Here is a 25,385-nt window from a genome sequence, read left to right as displayed (position 1 = left end):
TGGCCAAAGGAATTATGGAAGTTGCAGTCCAACACATCTGATGGGTAGCAGGTTGGGCAAGGCAGACACACACCCAGTATTTGTCACTTTTCCATGCCCATGTAATAATAGACATATTATTCATATTTTGTAGCTCATTAGTGAGAACTGATTGCTTATAAATCCATATATATGTGTGCATGTGTGTGTAATGACAAAATAATAATAATAATAAGAAGAAGAAGATGATGAAGAAGAAGATGAAGAAGAAGAAGAACAACAACAACAACATATTAAAATCCATTATGGAATGCAACTTTACAGAGATAAACAATGGCAAAAGTTAACATGACTCCCTTTATTTTTTGCCTGGAGTTTTTTCCCCCTTTATTTTGGGAAGACTAGTTTTCCTTCTACTGAGGGTCTGAACATGTAATGCATCCAGCACCTGCTCAGAGTTTAAGCAAACAGCCAAGTAACCCAAGTCTGCTCAAGTCATGTGATCTTTGTACCTGAGATGCAGCAGAAAGTTATCTCTCCCTCCTTCTCTTTCCAGGTCAAGGACAGGCATGTTCAGGCACCTGCTGAGGGGCCACACCCCAGCAGGGGCCCTTGAAAAGAGCTCCCTGGAATTGCTCCTCCTCTTCACCATGCAGTCTGCTTGTCCACCTGCCCCTCACTCTCTGGCCCAGACAACAGTGGTGATGGTGAGTGGAACAGCAGATGCCACAACCTCCTTGCTCCCTGGCTCTCTGCCTGTCAAGCAAACAAGTGGGAGCAAGGATGAGAAAGAGGAGGAGGAGCGAGAGCAGCTGGTGACAATGGCAGTGAGAAGAGAGACTCACTGAGGGAGGGGGCCCATTGAGGGTATCTTGCCCAAGGGCTCTCAAAAACCTGAACTGGCACTTCATCCTCTTCCTTCTCTGTCTCTCTTCCTGCCCGTCTGTCTCTGTACACTCTCTCCTTCCCACCCACCCCTCTCTCTCTCACACACACACACCTCCCTCCTTTGTCCTTAACTGCCAGAACATTCTTCCCAGTCCTGCAGTCATTTAGTGAAGCTGATTGGCAGCAAGTTCAGGACACAAAAAAAGAAGAAAAGAAAATGCAAACCTTCACCACTTATGTAATTTTCCGCCACAAGGTGTGCCTATGGCCACTATCTTAAATGACTTTATTTCTTAAGGGTTAGATAAAAGTCAATGGCTGTTAGCCATAATAGCTAAAGGGAACCACCGTGTTCAGCAGATGATGGGGACAGCATCTTCCCAGAACTTCTCAGAGACATTTCACTGGTCCCTGCGGAAAACAGAAGGCTGGACTAATATGGCTGCAATCCTAAACACACTTACTAGTCGTGAGTCATCTCCATTGAACTTTACAGTATACTCCTATATCTCCCCGCTCAGAAGTAAGTCCCATTCAGTTCAATGGGGCTTACTCTCAGGTAAATGGCCGTAAGATCTGAGTATGATTCACATCCGAGTAAATGGTAAAGGATCGTGTTGTTACATGGACCTTTCGTCCAGCAGGGAAAAGTTTATACTTTCTTCAAAATGCAGATTCCGAGAATTTCAATGAATCGATCCTGCCAAATTCATAACAGCATCCATGGCACCGATGCACCCTGTAAGCTCCTCCAACTGTAGTCCTTAAAATCATCCTCATCTGCAACAAAATTTTCTCTCCCTTCCCCTTCGCCCCCCCGCCCCCCTGCTCCTGGCACATCATTCCATATTACTGCTGCCTAGATGAATAACGCCACACATCAAGAAGGCAAGAAGAGACGAGTTAGCCCCGATGCTGGTCATCATACCAAATTAGGCGTGTGATCGGTTGGCTGGTCTCCTTAATTTTCCAGCCTAATCGCTGTTCCTTGGCACAAGCGCTCAGTCGATGGATTTACTTTGATTATGTTTTGTCCTCTTTTATCGTGGTAAAACAAAACAAAAAACAAAAAGGAAGACACGCACCGGGTTGGGGGCAGGGGCAGTGGGAAGATTTGTTTTTCGTTCTGACCCCGAGAGATCACGGCTGGCTTGCGTAACCGGAGAAACGTTCCCGGCAGGGGCGGCGGCGGCAGGGGCGGCGGCGGCGGCCGCGTTCCTTACAAACACGCTTCTCCGTCCTCGTTCTCTCCTCACCATCAGGCCCACGGAAGGCCTCCTCGACTTAAAGAAAAACGGCCCTTACCTGCTTGCAGCCACACCTAAGGGTGAAGGAGAAAGGGGGCTGCTTTATGGCCTTCGAAAGGCGCTCTCTCGAAGAAGCGCTCCCCACAAAACAAAACAAAACAAAACCCCCAAATATGCCAGCGGGTTGGTGGTGCTGCCTTACCCCAACCCCCAAATAACTCTCCAGCCCGGATCGATTCTTCAGGAGAAGCATTTTGCTTAAAGCTGTTTGAATTTTGAAACGAGGAAATACGGGCTCGCCTTTTTATTATCTCAGGTGATAAATATTGCATCGCGCGCATTTAAAACTTTTAATAGGAGGACCAGAGTGTAAGAGGCACTGGTGGGTTCTTCCTTGCCTGGCCCTTCCTTCTCGCCTTTCGCCCTTCCTCCGAAGGTAGAAGTCGCACGGGGAAGGGGGGGTCTGTGTTGGTTTATGGGGAGGGGAGAGGCTTGCTGCCTCGGCACCCCCATTTTTCGCTCTGTGGGGAAGGCGATCCAGCCGGCTGAGGCGCGTGTCCTGTCTTAAACCGTGGAGAGAGTTTGATGCCTCTTGGAAAGAGCCATGACGGGGGAGGAAGGGCCGAGAGAAAGGCCCTGCTAATGTTGCACTGAGATGATTCTCAAAGGCCCCCCAGGCAGCACTCAACATCCAGACTTCATTAAAATTTCATACTCAGCACTTGGCCAAGGTCTATTTATGAAAATGCGCTTTTCGTGGCATGGAAAAAACAGGACTCCAACGAAAGAACAAAGCGGGGAGGGCGCGGAGGGGGGTAAGACGGGGAGGCTGCTGAGCTGAAGGGGCCTTAAAGCTGGCAGCGTCCCGTCCAGGGCTGGCCAGTGGAGGCTGGATACCGAGGGGCGGGATGCCAAGGGAAGCCCAGGAAAGAGCTGGTTTCTCAGCGCCGCCGAGAGCGGTTTCAGCACCCAGGACAGTTCCTAGGCTCTGCGCTCTAGCGAGCTCATTGGCTCCTGAAGCTCCCTAGTCAAGCAGGCAGCCTTGACCGGGAGGAAGCAGGCAACCGAAGCGGCGCGCCTCTGTGAGCTATCCAGGGTGCTGAAAGAAACCCGAAGGAGTCTTCTTCTAACATTATTGGCGGGGAGCGGGGGGAGGGAAGGGTGTAAGGCTGATGGAGAGCTGATTGTCTAAAAAGAAAAAGAAAAAAGCCTCTCATTCATGCAGAAAGTCGCCGTCCAATCTATTCTCTCCGCCTCATGATGGCTGGGAGAGAGGGTTTAATGTGGTCCCAGGCGGAACGCCAAGCGTGATAGAAGCCCAGGGAGTGTTGTCACTGTCAGACCAAGCGCCGGGGTGGGAGCGGAACAGGGATGGAAGGGCCAAGCGCAGGGAGTGGAATCTCGGAGCCGGGAGTGAGGAAGTGAGGTGGAGGAGAAACAAACACAAACTTTTTGGCCAAGTTCAAACTGCGGTAATTCAGCAAGGATTAGACTTGAGCGCCCTAAACTGACCCTGTGAACGTTAGTGCTCTTTAAACTACTTAGAAACCTGCTTAACTCTTCCATTAAAATGAATGGTGAGACTTCACGGCGCTTCATCTTTTTCAGGGTCTTCATCTCTATTGGGGAGGGATTATTCAACGTCTTTCTCTTATCTGGATATATGGCAATTGTTTTTGAATTACTGGAGATTGGATAAAATGCGTTAATTCGAACAGTATTTGCAATGACTGCTTTTGAGTCACATAAGAAATCAAATCAGTCTTTAAACATAACACTAGATTTTTATTTTTAATTTTTAAAAGCAACTTAAATACTTCCGTTCATTAAAAGTAGAGCCCTTTGTAGAACAGACCATTGGCTAAAAACAGAATACGGGAGACTTAGGCTGCAATCATAACCACACCTACCTAGGAGTAAGCCCCATTGAACTCAGTGGGACTTACTTCTGAGTAGATATCTATAGGATTGAGCTGTTATTTATTTTATTTTTGATGAAAACACCGCAAAGCAGATCCGAATAGAAAAGTTGCAGTAAAAGCTAAATGCTGGATGGTTTTGTCCAATGCTTTAAACAATAAAAAATGATGGGTGAGCAATTGCCTTCTCTCTTTGGGCTATGGCTATTGCCTTTGGAAATTATATAGATTTTTCCAGCTCTAATTGTTGGGAAGTTCCTTTGCTCTAAGCTCTGGACTGCTGAAGTCATTTAAAGTTCCAGGCTGTGGTCAGGCCCAACAGGAAGTCTGGATCTGGATCTAGATGTATTATCAGGATGAGTAAGAATCTTACTATCTTCAAAGAGATGTGAATCGCAGTTCCACTGGGATTGCCAAAGCCAAAGTCCCAAGGAAAGGAAGAGAAAGAGAGGCTGTGTGCGGTTGCTAGTTGAGAGTGGTGGTTCTCAAGCGACATCAGTAATGAGATTTCCCCAGCTCGAAGGACAGACACAAAAAAATCCCCACTCCTGTCTCTTCTACCTGGCTTGTCGTAGACACTGGACAGGAATAAGAAACAACCATTTTTGCTGTGTGTGTTTTTACAACAAAACAAAAATGGAATCCATATCAGAGCTGCAGTCCCATACACACTTATCTGGGGGTCAGTCCCATTCAACTCCATGGGACTTACTTCCCAGTAGACATGCATAGGATCACACTATAATTGGTTGCTACTGATGTTGTTTTTATCTAATCCCCAAGGGAAACTAGCAATGCAATCTTATACATGTCTACTCAGAATTAAGTCCCATCGAGTTCAACGGAGCTTACTTCCAAATGTGTGGAAAGTGAATTGCAGCTTAAGCATGTGTAACTATATTTACACTCCCGTCTTTCTTCCTCCCCTTTCTCTACTGCCTCCCCTGTGTTGATTTTTTTTTTTTAAGATTTTAAGCCTGTTGAGGCAGGGAATTGACTTCTTGTTCTTCAAGCACCACGCATGCTAATGGAATTATCATTATCGTTATTATTAAACAAAAGGCCTGAATGAAATGTACCTCTTTTAAACCTAATTTTAAAAACGTTTGTGAAAGGATTGGGGCGGGGGGGGGGAATCCCTTGTTTCCTGGACACCATCAGAAGCAGCTGCACTTACCACATTTTGCTTGAAGTCGCCTTCTTTGTTGACTCCGCACAAGTCTGACTTCGCATGTCATTTTTTCTTACTAATTTAAAATATTCTCCTCTCTTTTTTATATGATGCTCTTTTTAAAAATGATCTGATTTTGCTGCTAAGGTTTGTATTAAGTTTTTCTTTTCCTTTTATCGGCTTGCTGTTTTAAAAATAAAATCACCTTTCCACCCCTTTTCCTCCCTTTCCCCAAAGACTGTAAGCTCCTACTGGGCAGGGACCTGTGTAACGATTTAAAAAAAAAATCTTAGGAAACCCCATGCGGTGCTCAACTACACCTCACTACACCCCACGGTGCTGTAATAACAACAGGATAAATACAGACAAGAATAACGCTATAACCGCAGCAGTTGTTTAACTCGTTTTTGGCTTAAAATAGTTTGCATTTTCTTTCATGGAATGCAGCCCTTCTGCCTATCTGCCAACCCCAGGTGCGGAAATGAACTTTTACCGGATCGGGCCAAAAGACGAGTACAAGGGAGGTGCACCACGCACGAGTAACTTATCCAGTGGCCACAAGATATGGCGACTGGCTTAGGTGGTTTTAAAAGGGGGCAAGACCAAAACAGGGTCATGGAGAATAGGTCTGTCAACTGCTGCTTAGCCACGAAGGCTCAATACAGCCAGACATATTCAGAAGCAGCTGTGCACTCCGAGTACAAGCTGCTGTGGGAATGCGCAGGGAGAGATTTCCTTTCATGCCCTGCTTGTGTGAGTTCCCCAAAGGCATCCATCTAGCTCAGGAAAGGGAAACGTGTAGCCCTCCAGAGGCCGTCAGTCTCCGACTCCCATTAGTCCTGGCCAGCAGGGCAAATGGCCATGGATGATGGGACTTTTAGTCCATCAACATCTGGAGGGCCACAGGTTCTTCATTCCTGATCTAGCTCCTGCTGCCATCTAGCATTCCATCTGAAGCAGCCTCCCTCAACCTGGTGCCCTCCAGATGTGCTGGACCAGGCTGGCTGGGTATGATGGGAGTTGTAGTCCAATGTACCTGGAGGATACCTGGGGTTTGGGGGGGGGTCTAGGATAGTGGGTGTGATTGTCTTTTGGTCTGATCCCTTAACTTCGTGTGTGTGAGGGGGGGTATTTGTTTTTTGCGGGGTGTCTCCCCTACCCTACCATTTCTGGAGGGAAGGTTATCTAGACAGACCTACCCTTCTTCCCCCTAGGAGCAGAGCCCCCTGCCAGAATTAGCCATAATCTCAGCCATATGCTCCTATCAGCTTTCCGTGTCATCTGCCAGCCCCCCCCCCACCACCCCCCACTGCACCTTCCATACACATGCACTAGAAAGAATCAACTTTCTCCCACCAGCACCCAAGCCCTGAGAGAAGAGGAGCAGGTGTGTGACTATGACTGACTCTTAGCCTGGCAGCATAGGGCTTAGAGAGAATGACAAGCTTCTGCTCACCAGCAGTAAAAAGATCCCATGCCAGACAACCAGTTCTCCTTAACAGGCAGGCCCCCTTTGCAAAAGCTTGTTCCTTGATTGCTTCCAGTGTGCGAGACAATTCCAGATGGGAAGCTTTTTTTTTTCTTGCCCAATCAAGAAAGTAGGAGGGGTTGTGCAGAGATTTGCAGGGGATCTGTGGGTAATTTGCAGGGGACCTGCAAAGGTTTTCTGCCTTTAAACTGTTTAATCAGCAGCAATGTGATTTTTCCCCCTACCCTCCAACACTGCTGAACTGAAGAACACTTGTGGCAAATGTTTCCCAACCTGGTCCCCTCCAGAAGTGTTGGACTACAACTCCCATCATCCCAGCTAGGGTAACCATGAGTACACTTTTCGTGTGAAAGGACCTGGGGTCTCAGGTGAATTCTGGTACTGAAAACAAAGTCCTAGGCTCAGAATATGCTCAGAGGTACCCTGTTGTTTGATTCCAAGTGTACGTCTTTTTATTTGATTGATTGATTGATTGATTATATTTCTATACTGCCCAATAGCCAAAGCTCTCTGAGCAGTTCACAACAAAAGAGTAAAAAATGCAATGATGTACAGTAAAAAATAACATTTGCCCCTGGCTCTGGTTGGTAGATGCTGGGATTATAGTAATAACAAAAGCCTGTGTGGATTTTCTGTTACCTATGTCCCCCATGCAAAGTAATTTCTTTTTAATGGCATTTCGCTACCTGATACTTACCTTACAAATACTTTATGTATTTATCATGTCCCGGCTTCCCAAATTACCCCAAAGAAGGAATACAGAGCAGGACAAGGTAAAACGTGCGTGGTTTATTTGAAATTATTCCACAGGATACACTGACATGAAAACCTCCCTGGTTGTGCTTACAAAAGAAAGACGCAATCCTATGCATGTTTAGAAAGAAAAAGTCCTACAACTCCCAGCATTCCCCAGCCAGCCATGTTGCAGGACTTCTTTTCTGTCTAAACATGCATAGGATTGCACCCGAAGTGTGGTGTTACTGTTTTTTTTAATGAAACGGAGGCAAATAACTATGCAAAGCAACAACATTAACAGAAAAAGAAAATCCTCTTAGTAAGCATCTACTTAAATAGGTGCAAAATATTATGGAAGTTGCTACAAACTTTTAGAAAAACACCTCTTTTTCTTCTTTTTTCTTATCTTTTCTTTTTGTAATTTTCAAATATTTCAATTCAACCATCCTCCAAATTTAGAGAATATTTACTCAGAAGCTAAGTCCCAGTGAGTTCAGTGGGGTTGTTCTAGTAAGGCTACTTAAGTAAGACTCTCTCTGGGGATAATACATTCTGGAAATCCAACAGGAGAAGAAACCAAGGAAAAAAGAAACGAGTTGAAAGTGGAAACCCAAAGGAAGCAAAGAGCCTAAGTTATCCTGGGTTGATGGGATTTGCAGATGTTTTGGACTGCAAACCCCATCATCCCTGGCCATTCTGGTTGAGGTTGATGGAGTTCTAGTCCAAAACATCTGGAGAGGGCCAGATTGGGGGAAGCTGGCCGGAGAACTCCCCCCTCCCATTTCTACTTTAGAACTGATTCCACCAGATACTTTAAAACAAAACAAAAAAGTGCCTGCAACGTTTAAGGATTTGATTGTCAAAGCGTATTTTTTGCACTGAAGTTCTAAAGGCCTCATCAGATACTTCTTCCTGTGCATTGAAAGCAGAGGAAATCCTAACTGGACTTCACTCCATTTGCCTCCACTTCTTGAACATCTTTCTCACAGAATGAATAACAATCTCAGTTCCTATACAGCTTCTTTATTTTGGGGGGCGTGCATGCAACTCCATCCTCCAAGGCATGTTCACTACTTGGAAGTTAGTCCCACTGAAATCAGTGGAAACTTAGTCCCAAGTATGTGTGCATAGCCTTATAGGGTGACCCTTTATGTGTCTACTAAAAAGTAAGTCCTATTGAGTTCAATGAGGGTTATTCCCAGGTAGGATCACAGCCTTTCTTTTTCTTTCTTTCTGTCTGTCTGTCTGTCTTTCTTTCTTTCTTTCTTTTCTTTCCTTCCTTCCTTCCTTCTAATAAAGTCAGTGAGATAGGAACAACATTCATTGCAAATAGTGCTATGAACTATGTAGCTGGAGAAGACTGGGAGAAGGTGACCAGGATAGTGAGGGGTCTGGTGGAAACCAAGACCTACCAGGAACAGTTGAAGAAATGACAGAGCATGTCTTCAAATATTTGAAGGGTTGTCATCACACAGAAGATGAAGTACACTTGATCTCTGTTGTTCCAGATGGGCAGGATGGGAACCAAGGGGCCATGTAGATTGCAGGGAAGTACAAATTGCAGGGAAGCAGAGTTTGGCTAACCATTAGAAGAAACTTCCTAACAATAGGAGCTGTTTGACCAGAGAGACAGTCTCAGGAAGTGATGGGCTCCCCTTCACTGGAAGTATTTAAGCAGAGGCTGGGCAGCCATCTGTCAGAGGTGCTCTAGTTGCAAGGTTTCTACACTGAGCAGGGGGTTGGACTAAGTGATCTCCCAGGTCCCTTCAAAGTTCAACTCTATGAATACATGAAACCAAGCTGTGCCTCTCTCACACTCACACCAGCTTTGTGTGTGGTGTGTGGTGGGGGAGGCCTGCTGAAGGAAGGCTTCAAGAGGAGGCAGCCAAGGAAAAGCTTATCTTTAGGAGGAGGAATTGCCCATTAAAATATCCTTGATTTTCCATACACATGTTCTTTCTCACTCTCTCTCTCACACACACACCTTCATACATGTATGGTTGGAATCCTAGGCACACTTATTTGGGAGTAAGCCCCCTCAGTAGGACTTACTTCCAAAGAAACCTGCAGAGGACAGGGCTGCAGCCTGCAAAGACACCAAAGACACCTCGGCAGGAACCTTGTATAATAGCCAATCTTTATCAGCATTCTTTAACAGCTGAAGTTTAGCTTATGGCATGCTCAGTTGGTGAGCTCTGAAGTGAAGTGGGAAAGGTTTCTAAATTCAGGCTCATTCCATTGTAATGTCTCCAGACAGACCACTTCTTTCAGGTCTTTCTCTCCTAAGAGGAAATTTTATACACACACACACACACACACCATGCAGGATCAGACCAAGGCAGCTCTCTCCAAGAGTAGAGAGTATCAACTCCATGAGAAATTCACAAGGCAGGGCACAAAATGAGAATGCCTTGTTGTTCGCCCTCAGCATCCAGCAATCAGAAAGATACAGTGCATCTAATTGTGGAGATTCGATTTGGCTGGTCAACACAGCTAATACATCTGGAGGCAGAGGCCAGTTTATTGGATTGGGAAGGGGGTTGTGGGACTCACAGGGTGAATAAGTGTGCATGGGAGGGGTGTGCATGTGCGTTGTGTCACAGGAGAAAGTTTCATGATGCTAGAAGGTGAGCAAAACTAAGGTGTGATGAGTAAGAGACTTGTTAGAAAATGTATCCAGATTCTCAGGTGCTTCTGATGTCTCATCTCATGCTGCCATCATCCTGGGGAAAAGTCAAAAGCAGGGGCTCCAATTAAGGAGGGGACAGTTGCTCAACTTCCATTCCTCAAGAATACCTCTATATTTGGTTAATCTGTATTTTAAAAAGAAACTCTAACACAAATGTTCTTTCAATCCCTGCCTCCCAAAAAACAGCCAGAGCCTTTTCTCTTGAGTATGTCTAAGCACAGGCCTTTCAGTCCCTCTCTCCTCCCAAATCTCTCCCCCACCCCCTGTGGCCATCCCGCTTCTCACACAAACAGCCACAGAGAAAGAACCCTAAAATGTAACCCCATCATTCAGAGTCACTGGAAATTATTCTTTTTCCAATTCAAGTCCTTGATGCCCAGGGACCAATCCTTCTACATCTTTCCCACCCTGCAAGGTTGTCGCCAGGAGGATCAAAAAAGAGGCCTAAAGCACCACACAGAGGAAGAAGTGTAGGATTTTTAAAAATGTAATTAATTATAAATAAAGGGCTTATATTGGACCCAGCAACACCAGTTCAATCCAAATTTAGCTTCAACAAAACTGGAATCAACCTTTCACCTTTTCTCAAAGCAAACTTGCAAGTTTTAGCTCCTAAAAAGTCTACATTCCCCCATCCTTAAAAGAAAGTCCTAGCGTAACTTGATGCACTGACCACGCTTGCCCCCACTCCGCAAACTGTTACAGAGACGGGTGACTGTTTTCCATTGGCTGCTTCTTATTAGGAGACTCTTAATGGAAAGCATTTTAGCTCCAAAAGATTTTATTGACAACTCAATCTGTAGACTGTAATGAACGATTTCCTTGATTTTCCGTGTCTCGGGACACAACCCCCCCCCCCCGCCCCCGGCATCTGCAATGCCTGTGGAAATCCCAACCTGTCTCCTACTGATATGAGATAAGGAGGGTGATGGAAAAGAAGAAAATAAACCACTTACACACACACATACACACACTCACGTATACCCATAGCCCAAGATATGGGGGTAATATTATTTCTGCAATTTTTTTAAATACAATCTTTGGGTTCATCGTTTGAGTTTCAGGGTAAAACAAAAACTTACTCCACAACCAGAGGAACAAGTCCATATCGGAACTTTGCAAGCTAACAGAGATTCCAGGGCAGAGTCTACAAAGTGAGGTAGTAGCTTACTATGGAGCAACAAAGTGTGAGGAAAAAACTACCTCTAAGTAGCAAGAGTTTTTTAAAAACCCATTTCCTTTCAAATGGCATCTCCTTGAATGAATGTTAATTTATAACTCAAAAGTCTGAGAGAAATAGTTCCTCAGTCAGGGACACACACACACATCCCGAACAAAGAACCTGGGGAGTGTATGTTGTTTTGGGGTTGTTGTTTTTTCTCAACTCTATTTTATCCAATTCATTTCCCACCCAGATTATCCAAAACCGTGGAGTGGCGTGAGGTAAAACGTGCAGGTTTTATTTGAAATTCTGTAGCATACACGGACACAAAATGTCATTCATCACACACCCACACAAAAAAACAAATGATGGGAATTTATGTTTTCCCCCCTTAAAAACAATTAAACGGTTGCATTTTTTCTGATTAAATATGAAAACAAAACAAAATATTGTCTTAGAAAGTGCCAAGTTAATTCTTTGCAAAGAAAGGTGTTATTTGCTAATAAAGGCTTTCGTTAACCATGGTGTTGGGGAGGGGGGTTAATATTACATATAAATTAGAGACACTCTCTCTTCTCTTTTGGGCTGTTGCATCCTAGAAATAAAATGGGGTGGGTTACCGGAGAGGGGAGGGGGGAAGGAGTGAATTGAGCTATAGGAGCAAACTCAAACATCCAGACATAAAATAGATGTTGCATTAAGAACCCAAATCACCCCTTGTGAAATTCTACCTCCATTCCATAGTTAAAGAAACATAAAACGTTACTTAATTATCTGATTGTCAAAGCGCTGCTGCTGTTGCTTTTGTTTACAGTGAAATTATACAGGCATTAAAATATTTCAAGTGAAGACAAATGAAAATTACATCAATCTCCCAATTTTCCAAAACAAGTTGATTTCTCTCTCTCTCCACCCCCCTTTTAACGTTTGCTCTTTTATTTATGTTCCCTCTTGCTCGCTCCTTCTCTCTTTCTCTCTTAAACTGATGAGGTAGAAAACTTATTGCAAACAATGAGATGGGATTTTGATGCTGGAGGAGGAAGGAGTTCGGAAGCCGAAGAGATGAGGTCGAGGTGAGCACGAAGGGAGAGTGAAGTCAAAGGTGCCCTTTGTGTTTGGAACCAAAAGAGAAGTGGGGGGTAGCCATTGACTTGAAGGCTGCAGAACCTTACCGGAAGGACACAGTTGCGGTCAGAAATATATATATATATATATATATATTCTCTCTGTGTGTGTCAAAAACAGCTTTTGGAACTAAAAAAAAAAAAAAGGAAAGTGGGGATTTTTTTTCAATTTCAGGTTTCTTTTCTCTCCCCGCTCCCTGCCCCCTTTTTCAGTGGAGGCTGGTGGATCCGATTTCGGTGGGGCTGTAAATCCATTCAGGGGTTCAGTCAGAACCAGCCAGACCTGTGAACGACCTAGCCGAAGTGCTGAACCCTGTCCACCAAATGAAACCCGGAATAGATTTCCAGCCCCACCGAAATCGGAGCCACCAGCCGCCGCCGCCGCCGCCGCTGCTGCTGCTGCTTCCACAGGGATGGAAATGGGATGGAATGGTAAAGTCCTTTTTACACCCCTCCCCGCCCGCTTTAACAAAAACGGTAAGAAAGAAAGCCCTGGAAAAGAAACAAGGAGAAAAAAAAGACTCAACTTATTCACTCACCAGGACTATGGTACAGTAGTATAATTTTTGTTTTCCTCCTGTATATTTCTTTTTAAATCATTATTATTTGCATTGTCCTTCTATTTAGAAAACGCGAGTCTTTATTCTTTCTCTTGGACGGCGCTCAGTTCTTTTCTCTTCCCCCGCCCGCTCCCCAACTCGGCCGGGTAGGGGTGGTGTCGGGGGTATCCAGTCCGTTCGGGGGGCGTTCGAGAGCGCGCGGGGAAGGAGAGCCCGGCCTGCCTTGGGGACTCGTCCGCGTTCGGCCTGCGGCTGCCGCCCCTCCGCCCCGTCGGTCCGGGACAGCCTCCGGGCGCCCCCTCCAACGCAGCCCCGGCCGGCCGGCCGGCCGCCCTCCGCGCGCCCCTCGCGCCGCGCCGCGCCGCGCGCCGCTCAGTAGGCGGCGGAGAACTTCATGCGCTTCTGTTTCTGTCTCTGGTTGCAAAACCAGACGCGCACCACGTTCTTCTTGAGGTCGAGCTTCTCGGCGATGGCGGCGATCTTCTCGGACGAGGGCCGCGGCTGGACGGCGAAGTAGGCCTCGAGCGAGCGCTTCTCGGGCGCGGCGATGGACGTGCGCTTGCGCTTCTTGTCGCCCGCCGAGTACACGTCGGGCTTGGCCAGCTTCTCGCGCTGGGCCCGCTCGGCCTCCTCCAGCCAGGCCTCCAGGATGGGCTTGAGCGCCACCATGTTGTTGTGCGACAGCGTGAGCGATTCGAAGCGGCAGATGGTGCTCTGGCTGAGGCAGCCCACGCCGGGGATCTTGAGGTTGGCCAGCGCCGAGCCCACGTCGGCCTGCGTCACGCCCAGCTTGATGCGCCGCTGCTTGAAGCGCTCGGCGAACGACTCCAGCTCGCGCGGGTCCGTCTCGGCCTCCGGGCCGCCGCCGCCGCCGCCGCCGCCCGCCAGGACCGGGTGCGAGGCCAGGCCGTGCGCCGGGTGGTGTCCCATGCCCATGGGCGGCTGCCCGTGCGCCGGGTGGCCCATGGCGTTGAGGGCCGGCAGGTGGGCGTGGGCCGGGTGCGGGTGAGCGGGCGCGGCGCCCACGTCGGGCAGCGGCAGGGCGGAGTTGAGGTGCTCCAGCAGCTCGCCGTCCAGGCCCTGCGCCGGCTGGTGGTGCGCGTGGTGCGGGTGCGCGTGGTGCGGGTGCGCGTGGTGGCCGCTCAGCACCGACGGGTGGTGCAGGTGCACGGACGACGAGGTGGGCGTGCAGGCCACCGAGACGCTGCTCATGGTGTGGTACGTGGCGTCCGGCTTGAACGGGTGGCTCTTCTGCGCCACGATGTCCACCGCCGCCAGGGCCTCGGCCCCGCGCAGCAACGTCTCATCCAGGCCGGCGAAGAAGTTGCTTTGCAGCTGGGAGACAGACAGGGAGGAAGAGGAAGAGAGACGGACACACGGCTCAGCGGCAGCGACGGCATGGGGCGACGGGGAACGCAGTGGGGGGGGCGGGCTCCTAATTCAGTGGGGCTGTCAAACCGCTCTGGGTTTCAGTCAGCACTCTCAAGGAGCTATCCAAGGTGCCGAACCCTTTGGGGGAAGTGGGTTCAGCACTTTGGATAACTCCTCTAGAGTTCTGACTGAAATCCAGAGCGGATTCACAGCCCCACTGAAATCGAAGCCACCAGCGTCCACTGGGGAGAATCACGTGCCCACCTCGGACCCTCGCGGGGCCAACCTGCAGGGAAAAGCCAAGCTTTTTTCTCCCCTTCCCCAATTTTCCTTCTTCCCACCTCCACGTGTCTCCCCTCCCTCGCAATCTTCTCCCTTGGTACCACCCCCCCCTTCTCCATGTCCCCGAATATGGTGGAGGCTCTGTGGATGGGGGCGAGAGAGAAAGGGTCTTCTCTGTGGCTGCCCCCAAATTGTGGAACTCTTTGCCTCTGGAGGAAGGCAGGCGGGGAGGCTCGGTTTTGAAGAAAAAAAACCGATTCAAGCAGGCGTCGGTTTGATCCGTTAGAGAAGTTTTTGGTTTTGCTTCTCATCCCATGCCTCTGTTGTACCGGCTGCACCTGTCTCCTTTCATTAAGAGTGCCTATTTTGTTGTTGTTTGGAGATTTTATTCTTTTTCACGGTTGTTGTCGGGAGTTTTGCATCGTCGTTAGCCGCCCGGGGAGGATGCTTAAGCACCCAAAGGGTGGGACAGATATAGTTTCTCTCTCTCTCTCTCTCTCTCTTTCTCTCTCTTTGGTACCAAACGAAAATATAAAAATCACTTTGTGTCCTGCCACTTTTAGAAGCCGTGCAGACCAGGGCAGGCGTGGACGTACAGAGGGAAAGGGAACCGTCGCCAACACACTCCATAACCCGTCGCCTAGGAGAGTTCCTTTTTTCTTCCCCAGACTTTGTCCCTGCTGTCATTTGAACTGCCCCATCGCCCCCAAATTCCCCTCCTCCTCCTCCTCTTGGGATTTTGACCTACACCTTTGTAGGGCCTCCCTTCCAGAAACGGTCTGTCTGAGCAGGATCGGGGCCTGCGTTGGGGGGGTGCGCCTCATCCCGCCACAGAAATTGGACCTACTTCCCCCCCCGAGCCCCCCCCGCCCGCCTCCTTGTCCTGTTTGCCCACAAGCACGCATCCGCCCCTTGCCCGCCTCGACGGGTCCCCTTCTTACCTGGGGGGCGGGCAAGCAAGCCCTGCGGATGGCTTCGGAGCTGGAGTGCAGGTGGGTGTATTTGGGCTCGTGCAGGATGGGGTGCATGCTGAACGCCTGCTTGCTGTTCATGGACATCATGGTGGCGGCGGCGGCGAGGAGCAGCGGCGGGAGGAGGAGGAGACGAGCAGGTGGCCGCTCGAGCCCGGCTCGCCTTATTGTCTCTGCCGGGCGCTCCGGCACTATCAATGACATTATAGGGCCGCCCTGGCCACACCCGTCCAGCGGGCCGCCGCCTCATTGGCTGCGAGGGCAGCACGCGCCCCGCCCACTTCCCCCACCCCTCCCAGCGAAGGAAGGTCCTGCTTTTGCTTGTCGGGAGGAGAAGCGGTCGCTCGCCCCGTCTAAGCGCCCGTCAGCGGAGGCTGGTGGCTCCGATGTCGGTGGGGCTGTGAAGTTGCTCGGGGTTTCAGTCAGAACCAGAGGATATTTGGGGGATAGGGCTCAGCCCTTGAGAACTCAGGAGTTCTGGCTGGTTCTGACTGAAACCCAGAGCGGCTTCACAGCCCCACTGACATTGGAGCCACCAGCCTGCACTGGCGCCCATCCTGTAAAAAATAGACAGGCGAGTCCTCCCAGCGGTCCGTCACTCTAGCTGCAAAACTGTTATTGAAAAGCACCCCTGACGTGAGCAGAAGAAGAGTTAAGGAAGTGGCGCTGTGGCTCAGTGGCAGAGCCCCTGCTTTGTGTGTGGAAGGGCCCAGGTTCAATCCACAGCATCTCCAGGAAAAGCCAGAAAAAACTCCTGCCTGAAACTCTGGGGAGCTGCTGCCAGACAGTGTCGACAGTACTGGACTGAGGGTGTGACTCGGTATAGGGCAGCTTCTGATGTTCCTCTGAATCTTCCAAAAAAGGCGATGTCCTATGTTCCTAGGGAAACAGTTGGGAAAACAGTTGAAAGTCAGGGACATTTGGGGAGACAAAATCAGGGATAGAAGGGCCCTGTCTGCTCTGTGGAGAGGAGGATGGAGGAAACCTAGGAACACCCTCCCCCAGCACCCAAAAATGTCTCTGGAAGTTAATCCTTTGGGATTGTGTCTCCCACCATGCGATGCAAAACTTGGCAGATCCAGGTTTTCTGTCATCATTTTGCTTGCTTCTTTATCATATGTTTGGTCACCTTATGGCAGCCTTCCTTTCCCCAATCTGGTCCCTTTCAGATGTGTTGGAATACAACTCCCATCATCCCCAGCCAGCACGCCCAGTGGGGGTGGCAGTTGTAATCCAACACATCTGGAGGACACAAGGTTGGGAAAGGCAGCTGTAGAGTGAATGTTTTCATTGGGACCAACCAAAATGTCATAAAAAGATATTACCCTGCTGTGGCTATTGGATTCCCAGCCCTAATGGACCAACACATCTGTCTGTGATTTTCATATGTCTGTTGACATTCTGGTCCTCTCCCTTTGCTGAAAAATGCACAATTGAGTTCCCCGCTCATCTGCCTTCAACTTTCCAAATAAATTATTTCAGTATTTCTCCCCTGATTTCAGGGGGGGGGGGGGAGTTACTGTATGTGTCACATGGCCAGTGAAAACCGCTTGCCAAAAAGTGGACAATAAAATAAATTGTGTGAGGTGGAGAGGCAGGTCTCTGCACTCACACAAACATAGAAGTTTAGCTTTCCTTGTTTTTTCACACTGAGTAGAGATCAATAGGATAGAAATTACTGGACTTTTCTTCTTTTGCCCTAACTCCTCATCTTTAAAAGCATGCATTGTGGTGAACTAGTTATCCAAAGTATCATTTTAAGTAATCTTTGATCACCATAATAAACTTAAATATACATTTTAGAATACAATGGATTGGGCTTTAGATTTAAATTGCAGGGAATCTGATTGTGGGAATATACTGGTGTATTTTATGCAGAGAATAAATTACTTCAGTTCTTGAAAAGTAATACCTTCCAAATAAAAAATAGAGGCATTGCCTGAATAAAGTTATTCATCCTGATTCTATACAGAGTTAGCCATGATGAAGGCTATTGATTTCAATGGGCTTAGACTCACATAACTCTGTTACATGATTGGGATGAATAATAATAATAATAATAATGATGATGATGCAATAATAATATATTATTAATGGTATATAATTCCTAAGAAGCTGCATCGAAAATAAAAAAACTGTACTTAAAAATAACAACTTAATAATGATAACAACAATAATAGAATCTCGAATTATACTTCTGAAAACTGATTTTTTTTTCCCCCTCTCCTGCCTCAATGGCAATTTCTTTATACAGGCATCATTACTGAAGCCTGTAACACCCATTCATGTTCTCTCTCTTTCTCTCTCACTCTCTCATGCACACATAGGCAGCCCATGACCATTGGTCATGCTGGCTGTGGTTTATGGGAGTTGTAGTCCAAAAGATCTCAAGGGCCCCACACTTGGTTGTCTACCAGCACTAAACTCTTGTAATAGTATTCCCATTTTACTTATTTCTATGCAGCAACAAGAAGCACCACATATTCATTTGACTGAACATGCCCTGTGAAGAACTGGTGGAGAATATACCAGGAAACAATTCTCATTAATAGAATGCCATTGAATGAAAGCCATTTCTTTGGAATTTTGAAAAATCGTACTGATAACTCTATGTTCTGAATCCCAAGGAACTAACTTTACATGGAGAGAGGAACCAAATTGGTAATGGAAGAAAGAAATTCATTTCTAATTCTTATACGTAACCATTGTCCTTTAAAATGGGGGGGGGGGCTACCTATAAGAGTTTTTTTAAAAAAAATAAATGGAGATTAACATGTACAATCATAACATGAGTCAAGCTGAAAAAAAGAAAAAGGGAAAACTTCTCCCACATTTGCACACACACCCATTTTTGTTTGTTTGCTTTATTTTCCAGCTTGATTTGTGTTATGATGTTATGGTGGAGAAAGATTGATAGTCTTATTAATAGTATATAACTCCTAAGAAGCTGTATAGAAAATACAAACTGTACTTTAAAAAAAAACTGCAAGAAGCAACTTGATTTTGGTCCACTTTCTCCTGTGTTACTTTATTGTTACGTAGGAAAAGGCCTTTTTTTCTTTTTAATGGTAAACACAGGAAACAGTCTTATGCTAAGTCAGGATGCTTGGTCATCTAGCCTAGGAGTGTTCCATTCTGACTGGCAGTGGCTCTCTGGGGTCTCAGGATAAGGTCTTTCACATCACCTGCTAACTCACCTAAGTGGAGATGAGAGGGATTGAACCTGCAACCTTGTGCATGCAAAACACATGCTCTGCCACTGGACTGCAGTCCATCTCCTGCTAAACAGGATCTGTTTTGTAAACAAACACGATACACACAGAGAGAGAGACACAAAGTGCTCAATGGAGGCTAGTGTTCCAATGTCAGCGGGGTGTTGAATCCGCTCTGGGTTCCAGCCAGAACTCCAAAGGAGCTGTCCAAGGTGCTGAACCTATTTTGGGCCCAAGGATCAACACTTCAGAGCTCTGATTGAAACCCAGGGTGGATTCACTGCCCCACCAGCAGCGGAGCCACCAGCCTCCACTGGGTGCTGCTCTCAGAGGAGAATCTTAAGGCCCATTTAGACATGACAACAGCCCTGCAAAATGTAATCACCCTGTTCAATGGAGGCTGGTGGCTCTGATGTAAGTGAGGCAGTAAATCCGCTCTGGGTCTCAGTCAGAACTCTAAAGGTGCTGTCCAAAGTGCTGAACCTATTTGGGGGGGTTGGATTCAGCACCATGGACAGATCTTTTAGAGTACTGGTTGATTCTGACTGAAAGCCAGAGCGGATTTACAGCCCCGTTGACAACAGAGTCACCAGCCTCCACTGCCCAGCTTGCCACTGCATCATATGTTCTTTGTATGGCGTGCATTGACTAAGAACAGCATGGCATATACCTGTGCAAGGTTGGCCCCATCAAATATTTTTATTCTTCCGTATTTTTATTTGGGATTGTTTCTTCTTCTTTTTCTCCTTTATTGTTCACTGCCCAGGAATCTTTTTCGGTATAGAGCAGTTTCTACGTTTTGTCAAAAAATAAAATAAATAAATGCTATAAGATAAAGTGAGGCACCTCCCACCCAGTGGTGCCATCAGAGCAGAACTTTGGGGCAGAAGCTGAGGGCCCCGCTCCCCTTGCAGCGGGGCTGGCTCACCACACTTTGAAGTCTGCAAAGTAATAACATTACTGTCTAAAAAGGGGGCTCCCATGAGACCCTTAAGTCCAGAGTCTAAAATGACTGAACTGCACCACTGCAGCCACCCCGGGTGGTAGATCCTGGGGAGTGTTGGAGGACAGATCTGCGTGTGCTATGGAGCAGGCTGGGGCCAGCCATACCATTAGGCAAAGTGAGGTCATTGCCTCAGGTGGCAAATGCAGAGAGAGGCAGCAGCAGCAAGGTGTTGGAGGAGAGAAGTGTGTGCCATGTGGCCTTCCCTACACCCCCTAAGCTAGCCTGCTGCCTTCAGTGGTGTCCCAGAAAGATGTTCCATCTTGAAGAAAGGCTTTTATACATGAGATGCAGGGTGAAATGCCATCTCGTTCTTTGCCTCATGCAGCAAAATGTCTTGGGCCAGCCCTGGAGCAGGCCCTGTGCCCCTAAGCTCAGCCGCCCTCAGGAGTAGTGGAGGATGCTCTCCAATCAGCAGTGTTGATGCATCTGCCTGTCTGGACATCTTCTGTACATGGAATGGGTGGGGGGCATCATGTCCTTATGTCAGGCAGCAAAATGTCTTGGGGGAGCCCTGTACCTCTGCCATGGATCTCTGGCATGCAAATGCTAAACATGTGTGCACTCCTGCAGCCTTCTCCAACCTGGTGCCCTCTGGATGTTTTGAACTACACCTCCCATCAGCCCCCAGCCAGCATGGTCAAGGATGAAGGGGGTTATAGCCCAACAACATCTGGAGGGCACCAGACTCAGGAAGGCTGTACTAGTGCATACAAGAGACTTTTAAATGTCTTTTCAGATGGTCAAAGCCACTGTTATTATGGTTTATTAATCAGCAGATGAGCCCATAGGGAAAGGGTAGGCAACTGCAGGAGGTCTGGGACCCTCCCAGACCTCCATATCCACATGGGCTGCACTGTGCAGGGTGCTGAAAAACAATTACAATGGCTTCAGTGCTACAGAGTACCCGAAGAGTCAACGTTAGCTTGTTTACCAGCTCAGCTTGACCCTTTGGGCACTCTGTAGCACAATGGATACCATTTAAAAAAATTTAAAAAATTACTTTGGTGGTATGGCAGCAGCCACATGCAGCTCACAGACAGAAGAGTCAACGTTAGCTTGTTTACCAGCTCAGCTTGACCCTTTGGGCACTCTGTAGCACAATGGATACCATTTAAAAAAATTTAAAAAATTACTTTGGTGGTATGGCAGCAGCCACATGCAGCTCACAGACAGCATTGATTCCCACTGCTGCCATATGTTCCTCCTGTGAAAGGTCCCATCTTTCATTCTTGTCATCCAAAATTAAAAGAATAATGGAGCAGGTGATAGGAAAGTCCTCTCCCTAAGATTTTGGGGAGTAGTGCTGTGCTGAAAATTTCTCCCACACTTTTTTTTTTTAACCATCCTCATCCAATATGATAGAAAAGAAAAGAAATTACTTTCGAAAAGAAATTCAAAGTTGAAGAAAGATTTGGAGAAATTTTCATGGGTTGGGTTCAGGGTTTTTGTGCTTACCTTACTTAGGAGGTGGCCAAGGAGTATGCACGAGTCTGTTGTTTTTCATTGTACAATCATCTGATCAGTTGATGCTGCTGCCACTTGTGGTGATAGTACAAAAAAATAAAAATCCCTTACGAAAAAAGACACTGTGCTACAACCCTTACTGATGGTGAGCCCTGTTTGTGAGAAACAGTTGAGGATTTCTCCTCCCCCTGGAGAAATTCATTGAAATTGGCCTCCCAGTTTCTCTGCTCACAAATAGGGTGGAGAACTTTGGGAGGCCATCAGTGCACAGCTCTGTTGGAGAGAGCCCTTGCCAGTCTGAATATGCTATACTGAGCTAACTCTTACCATCCCTGAACATTGGCTATAATGGATGAGGAGCAGTCTTTGAATCCCCAACCCATACCACAGCAGAAGAAAACTGAGGCACAAAATATGCAAGGGGGGGGGAATCACATAACCTCACAAAAGTACTCCTCTGCATCCACTTTCTCCTGTTCTAGGAATAGCTTCCATTTCACAGAGAGTCAGGCGACTTTAAGATGATGAATGGGAGATGGGAGCAGAGAGTCCACACAGCCCTAATAACAATGATAATAATTAACATAAGATGTGATTTTAAAGAGCCACACAGAAAAGCAGCTTTTGGAACATAAGAACAAGTTCTGAAAGCCTCCCAACATCCTTGCTTTTGTTCTGAAAGCATCGAAAAATCCATCACAAAGCATCTACCAGAACAGGCCTACTCAGAAGCAGCACAGTACGAAATTATTTATTTATATTTCCTTTCTGTACTGCCCAATAGCTGAAGCTCTCCAGATTATGCATATACTACTTGTAAGAAGTAAGGACTGGACCATTCAGGAGGAAGTATAGGCATCCTTTTGTATGTAATGATGATAATGATGATTATATCACTTGGAAGCCAGCAGGAATCCTTTGCAACCCCCTCCCCCCACTTTCACACATACACAAAAACACCCCATAACATCAATGATCATGATCGTAATTAATCTAACACGCAATATTCTCAGAATCACACAGAAAAGCAGCCTTTGGAATACAGGAACAAGTTCACACCCTGCCTCACCAATCCATGGTGTACAATTGTTTGTCAACCCTGATTAAAAAATAATAGTACTCTGAGCATACGTAATTTTATACTTTAAGCTCACTTAATTATATCACAACTATGACTGCAGAAATAAAATGGAGCTTGCTTCTGCTATCCTGATGCTGAACACATTTACTTCAGAATCTGCACCATTTTCTTGTAGAAAAAGATAATCTATTAAATTAAATGTTTACTTTAAAAAAAAGGTCCATTTGCATAGTTTTGTATCTTTTTATCCTGTAAGTTCTACCCTTATAAGTTCTACCCTTCAAGGCAGCCTAAACATTCCATTCCAGCAGGCTGTGCTGAGGGAGATGAGAGTGAGAAGCAGCACCATTCCTACTGAAAGGCTGGCTGGGGAGTGCTGGGAGTTGTAGAACTTATTTCTGCCTAAACATGCCTAGGATTGCATCCTATTTTTTCTCCTCATCCCTCCCTATTCTTTTTTCCTTGCATGTCATATCTTTTTAGATTGTAAGCCTGCAGGCAGGAATTGTCTTCACTTACTCTTTATTTGAGTTCAGCGTGCATGTGGTTTATTGAGTTGTAAACTTGACTTGTCCAAAGCCTTTATAGCATGTTTAATTTGATGGTCCTCCTTTTGCATTGTGTTCTTGCATGCACCATGCAATGTGTAATGAGAAACAGCAAGCCACATGGCTTCTCCATCTTGGATCTCTGTTTCCTCCTCCCTCCCAGTCCCCTTTCCTTTTGTGTTATGTCTTTTAGAATGTAAGCCTGTGGACAGGGGCTGTCTTATTTCCTATCTTAGTAAGTCAGCTTGGGAGACTTTTGAGCCAAAAGGCAGAATAAAATGCAATAATAGGCTTGCATACAATTTCAATCTATATCTCCCACTCAAAAGTGTTTTTGAAAATGTGACTGGCACTGTGGAAGCTTCAGTGATAAAAATTAATGGAAGTTTCTGAGTGCATGATATGGCATACTTCTGATTCTGTTGTACAAAGAATCCTGTGTAACTGGGAAGTTTGCACTTTTCGTTTGAATCTGCAGAAATTGCCCTGAGAAGATATGAAACTACTGTCCTTGTATAGTATTTGCCTGACTTGAACCAGAAGGTCATGGATCGGGGGGAGGGGGCTTTAGGAGTGTGTTGAAACATCAGTGCCTTGCAGCATTTTCCCATCCCCTCAGCCAAGTTGATTCCTTTCCTGATTATGCCTTGGAATACATGGAATGTGCCTCTTTTCATAGCCGCCGCACACCGGGTTGACATTGTCATCAAACTGTCAACCATAAGCCCAAGATCTCTGTCTTGGTCAATCACAAGCATACAAGTGAAGTTGAGATTCCTGCCCCCCCCCCATGTGCATTGCTTTACACTTGCTTACATAGAACTGCATTTGCCATTTTGATGTCAATTTTTCCACTATGGAGTGATCCATTTGGAGCTCTTCACAATCCCTCATTGTTTTAACTGCCCTAAATAATTTGGTGTAATCAGCAAACTTTGCCACCTTGCTGTTTAGTCCTGGTTCCAGATAATTTATTACTATTATTACTACTACTACTACTACTACTACTATTGTTATTATATTTGTTATATAATATAACAAATATTATATATTTGTATTATTATAAATATTATATTTATATAAATATATAAAATATTTATATAACTATATTATATTATATTAACTATATTATATATTAACTATATTATATATTATATTAACTATAACAAATATTATATAACAAATGTTATATAATATAACTTTTTCCTCTTGCAAGTAACCCAAGACAGCTTCCATGGGCATCCTCCTCCTCCATTTCATCCTTGCAACAACCGTGAGACATAGGTTAGGCCCAGAGTCAGTGAGTGGCCCAAAGCCACCCAGTGAGCTTCATGGCCAAGTATGCCCTAGAACCCAGATCTCCCAGGTTCCAGTCCAGCATCCTAACCACTACACCACAATGTCTTTATGAACAAGTTGAAAAGCATTGGTCCCAGTGCAGCTTCCTGCTATTCAAAAAGCTATCTAAAAGTTGAATGTGTCTGAAAATATATTTTAAAACTTAAACAGGAAAACAGTGAATACCCAAACAAATGAAATCATGCCACACGAGAAGTCTTAAGATATTAATGGTCTATAAAGAAAATTAAATGCAGAAGAACATCATATACAGAAGTAAAATGTGCAATGTGCAATGATTACGAAGAAAACACATGTGTACACTATGCAAAATACACTACAGTTTAAGTCTAGCTAAAGCTTTAAAAAAAAAAACACACCACTGTTTGTCAGCCCAATAAGCCCAGCAGCCATTTCAGTTGTACTTAGATGTACTTACGCTTCCAGCAATCCAAACTAATTAAATGCAGTGTTTGAAGCTTTCAGCTATATAGCAGTATGGTCCAAACTTTTAGAGAAAAGGAAAAGAGGGGGTCAGGATTAAAAGGAATGTATAGCTACCTCTGCAGATCCCAAGCAGAGATCTGAAGCCAGGCTTTCGTGGACCCAGAGGAAGGTTGAAAGAGACTGCTCCTAGAATCCAAAGTGCAGAACTCAGCAAAGTCCTGGTAGGGAAAACTAATCCAGGTAGAGAGTGAAGACAACATTTTAAATGGAAAAGCGTTGTGAAGCCCATGCTTCACCACTGAGTGAAATAAAATAGCAGGCAAAAACTACACCAAGCTGCTCAGGCACCAGGTGCCTGGCTCAGAGAAACTGACTTGGGGAAAGATAGCCCCACATAGTCTCAAAGCCAAGAGAAAACATGTTCCAAAAGAGAAAAGAGGGCTCTTCTGTTCCCAAAAGGGAGGCAAGAACCAAAAAAGCTCTCAAAACAAATCAAAATCTGCTAATAAAGTTCAGAGCTAAGCAAAACATAAAAATCAAGCAAGCCAGGTTGGAACGAACACGGTTCTTGTCTTTTTCATAAAGCGCTGTTGCTTTCTTTAATCCCCTGGCAGCCCTCAATTTTCTGCTCTTTTCTGTAGTTGTTAACTGGAAAATTTGGTTCTGAATGACATATGGAGGAGACAGAAAGCTGGGCTCATG

General features: G+C 46.1%; 1 protein-coding gene across 1 annotated transcript; it reads right to left on the bottom strand.

Annotated features, from left to right (window-relative positions):
* Positions 1-13,335: 13,335 nt before the first annotated feature.
* Positions 13,336-15,802, bottom strand: LOC146338533 (brain-specific homeobox/POU domain protein 3-like). The gene is made up of 2 exons (XM_084813329.1): positions 15,558-15,802; positions 13,336-14,298 (listed from the first exon to the last, which is right to left on the bottom strand). The coding sequence occupies exons 1-2, from the start codon at positions 15,789-15,791 to the stop codon at positions 13,336-13,338; spliced, it is 1,197 nt and encodes a 398-aa protein (XP_084669455.1). The 5' UTR covers positions 15,792-15,802.
* Positions 15,803-25,385: the final 9,583 nt, after the last annotated feature.

This window comes from Heloderma suspectum, chromosome 9, assembly GCF_057233095.1.
Source record: "Heloderma suspectum isolate Gila_16-S chromosome 9, 16-S_ref, whole genome shotgun sequence".
In the NCBI taxonomy this organism is placed as follows: domain Eukaryota; kingdom Metazoa; phylum Chordata; class Lepidosauria; order Squamata; family Helodermatidae; genus Heloderma; species Heloderma suspectum.
The sequence above is the reverse complement of the archived record's forward strand: the minus strand, read 5'-3'. Positions and strand labels throughout refer to the sequence as shown.

Bases quoted from the DNA above. Each gene is read 5' to 3' on its own strand.
- LOC146338533 (XM_084813329.1), bottom strand. From the start codon at position 15,791: ATGTCATTGATAGTGCCGGAGCGCCCGGCAGAGACAATAAGGCGAGCC. The intron at 14,299-15,557 runs GTAAGAAGGGGA...TCTGTCTCCCAG, and splicing joins CTTGCTTGCCCGCCCCCCAG to CTGCAAAGCAACTTCTTCGC.